This window comes from Octopus bimaculoides, chromosome 4 (assembly GCF_001194135.2).
Source record: "Octopus bimaculoides isolate UCB-OBI-ISO-001 chromosome 4, ASM119413v2, whole genome shotgun sequence".
NCBI lineage: Eukaryota > Metazoa > Mollusca > Cephalopoda > Octopoda > Octopodidae > Octopus > Octopus bimaculoides.
The window spans coordinates 95,644,074-95,646,513 of record NC_068984.1 but is presented as its reverse complement, the minus strand read 5'-3'; the positions used below and the strand labels follow the sequence as shown (position 1 = coordinate 95,646,513).

The window sequence follows — 2,440 nt, the reverse complement described above, 5'->3', positions numbered from 1 at the left end:
CTTTACAGTCGGCTAAAGCCTCCATCACTTCCCCAGGCATGATTGGCCCTTCGCAAGACTCCCCATCCGATCCCGAGAGACACGGTAGACCAGCAAGAAAGTCCTTGAGGGCTCTCCCACCACCAGGACCGCCGTCACCCCCGAAAAGCTGGGCGAAGTACTTCGGAAGGCCTCACACATTTTCTCGGGTTCGTTTACCAAGATGCCATTATGATTCGTCAAAGACCGTATTGTGGAACTATTTCCTTGCCGAGCTTCCACCACTCGGGCCCATCCAGCGGCCTTGATTCCTTCACTTCCCATCGCACGTAACTTAGCTCTGGCAATACTTCTCATGTGTTGGGCTTCACGATGCTGGTTTAAATCCAGTCTTTTCACCTTCGCTTGGTCCGCATTACCAGGCTTCTTCTAGTTCCTTAACTAAACCATCTCCTATTCTACGTCCTTTCTTAGCTAAACGTATGCTAAACCTAATAGACTCATATTTGATGGCTCTTTTTAGGGCGTACCACCATTTGTTATTAATGATGGTATCTGTCAATGCCCTCTGTATTAACATCTTGATCCGCTTTCTGTATTCCTCAATCGCCAAAAGGGACGTATTGAGTTTCCAGTAGCCAGATCCCTGACTATGTAACTTATCTATTATCAGTTTACAGGTAACCATCTTGTGGTCACTGTAGCTGACTAGAAAAAAATGTGGACACTTAACTATGGACTTATCTGTTTCTCTAATTAAAATCCTATCTAGATATGTTCTGGAAGACCCGTCACTATTTGACCACGTCCACTGTGGAGTGTTCGGGTGTTCCAACCTATATGGATCTGCCAGCTGAAAGTGACTTAGCAGATCCCGTAAGCCTGGGTTACATTTTCTGTTCATGTTCGAGCCAACACAATCTGTGTGTGCTTCACATATTGTGTTAAAGTCTCCTAACAATACTAGCGAATGCGACGAGGCCAGGAACTTGCCCAGGTCACGAAAATATTCACTTTGCGGGCCCATAATGTTGGGTGCATGAATAGCAACTAGCCTGATTATCTTGCCACAACTGAATGTCAGGTCGAGAACGACCAGCCTGCCTTCTGGATCAGAAAAAACCCAACTTTTTCTCGGCTACCCGGTTTTTTTTTAGTAGGACCAACACCCCACCCCACCTCCCTCCTGACTCGGAGAAACGTATTTCTCATAGCCGTTCAAGAGGGACACTTAAAACTCCTACTAAAGAATATAATGATTAGGTATGGAAATGACTTCACCAGGGCTAATGCGAAACATCAACTTATAAGTTGGCAATTAGTAGAAATTTACAATAGTTTAAAGTGCACGTGCTGTAGTATAGACAGTATGTAATAGATTTTCGTAAATTAGTGTAAATGTGTCCTGTGAACAAAGCAATAAAAAGAAAGACAAAAAACTTTCGTCATACGAAAAAACCGTGGTAAAACACGTGAACCTAAGCTAAATTATTTTCCTATCATTGGGTGCGGACGTTTAATGACCAGGAGACTAGAAAAAAATATATTCTCAGCGTTTAAATGAAAGCCTGATTAGAGTCATTTGTATTCTTAGTATCAATGAATATTACTTATTCTTAAAAGAAAAAGTTACTAACAGCATTGCTGTTTATAAACACATTAACTGACACGTGATGTGAATTAATTAAATTATTAAACCATCTTGTGAAACAGCTCTGATACTATTGTTTTCATAACAAATAAAAACCCACAACTCATTTATGAATAGTTTATTTTTAGGAATATACCTTCAAGACAAAAAAATTTTATCGATTTATGAATAATTTATGTTTGCTCTTTCCGAATACGAAATTTATGAAACTAATGAATTTCCTCAATGTATGTAGTTGATCACGTTTATTGGGGTCTATATAAATCGTTCGTTTGAGACATTTGTCAAACCCGTTCTTGCTTCGGAAGTCAACTCACACCAATCTGCAAGAGGCTGAAAGAAACTGACCATCATGCTGTACCAATTGCTACTAGTAATAGTAGGTATTTCATATGTGAACAGCTATAACTGTGAGTAAATTATTTTGTTATACAATGTCTATTTCTTGTTTTTCCAATAGTTTTGTTTAATTTATCAACGATTGATCATCACAGTCTAGTCCTACCAGCATGTTCTAATTAAAGATAATACTACCTAATGGTGTTATATCTGATACTTAGCATCAAAATATACGTACGTATGTATGCACGTGTGCGTATGAGTATGTTTGAGTGTATGTAAACATACATAATATTTGATGTGTGTGTGTGTGTGTGTGTGTGTGTGTGCACGCATGCGCGCGCGGATGATTTTGAGCTTAGTCACACTGCGTGGCACCTTGGTGTCTTGTACTATAGTCGCAGGCCAACACCAACAAAAGCCTTGCGAGCAGATTTGGTAGACCGAAACTAAAAGAAGTCCGTCATATAT

At 39.9% G+C, this 2,440-nt stretch overlaps 1 protein-coding gene across 1 annotated transcript in view; it reads left to right on the top strand.

Moving 5' to 3' along the window:
- Window positions 1-1,894: 1,894 nt before the first annotated feature.
- The window catches only part of LOC106880124 (kielin/chordin-like protein), a gene marked incomplete at its 3' end in the record, with an annotated part of 9,224 nt that continues 8,678 nt past the window's right edge, over window positions 1,895-2,440 (top strand). Inside the window, exon 1 of the mRNA XM_014929944.2 lies at window positions 1,895-2,040. Within this exon, the coding sequence (XP_014785430.2) occupies window positions 1,983-2,040 (58 nt within the window). The remainder of the gene's footprint in view (window positions 2,041-2,440) is intronic.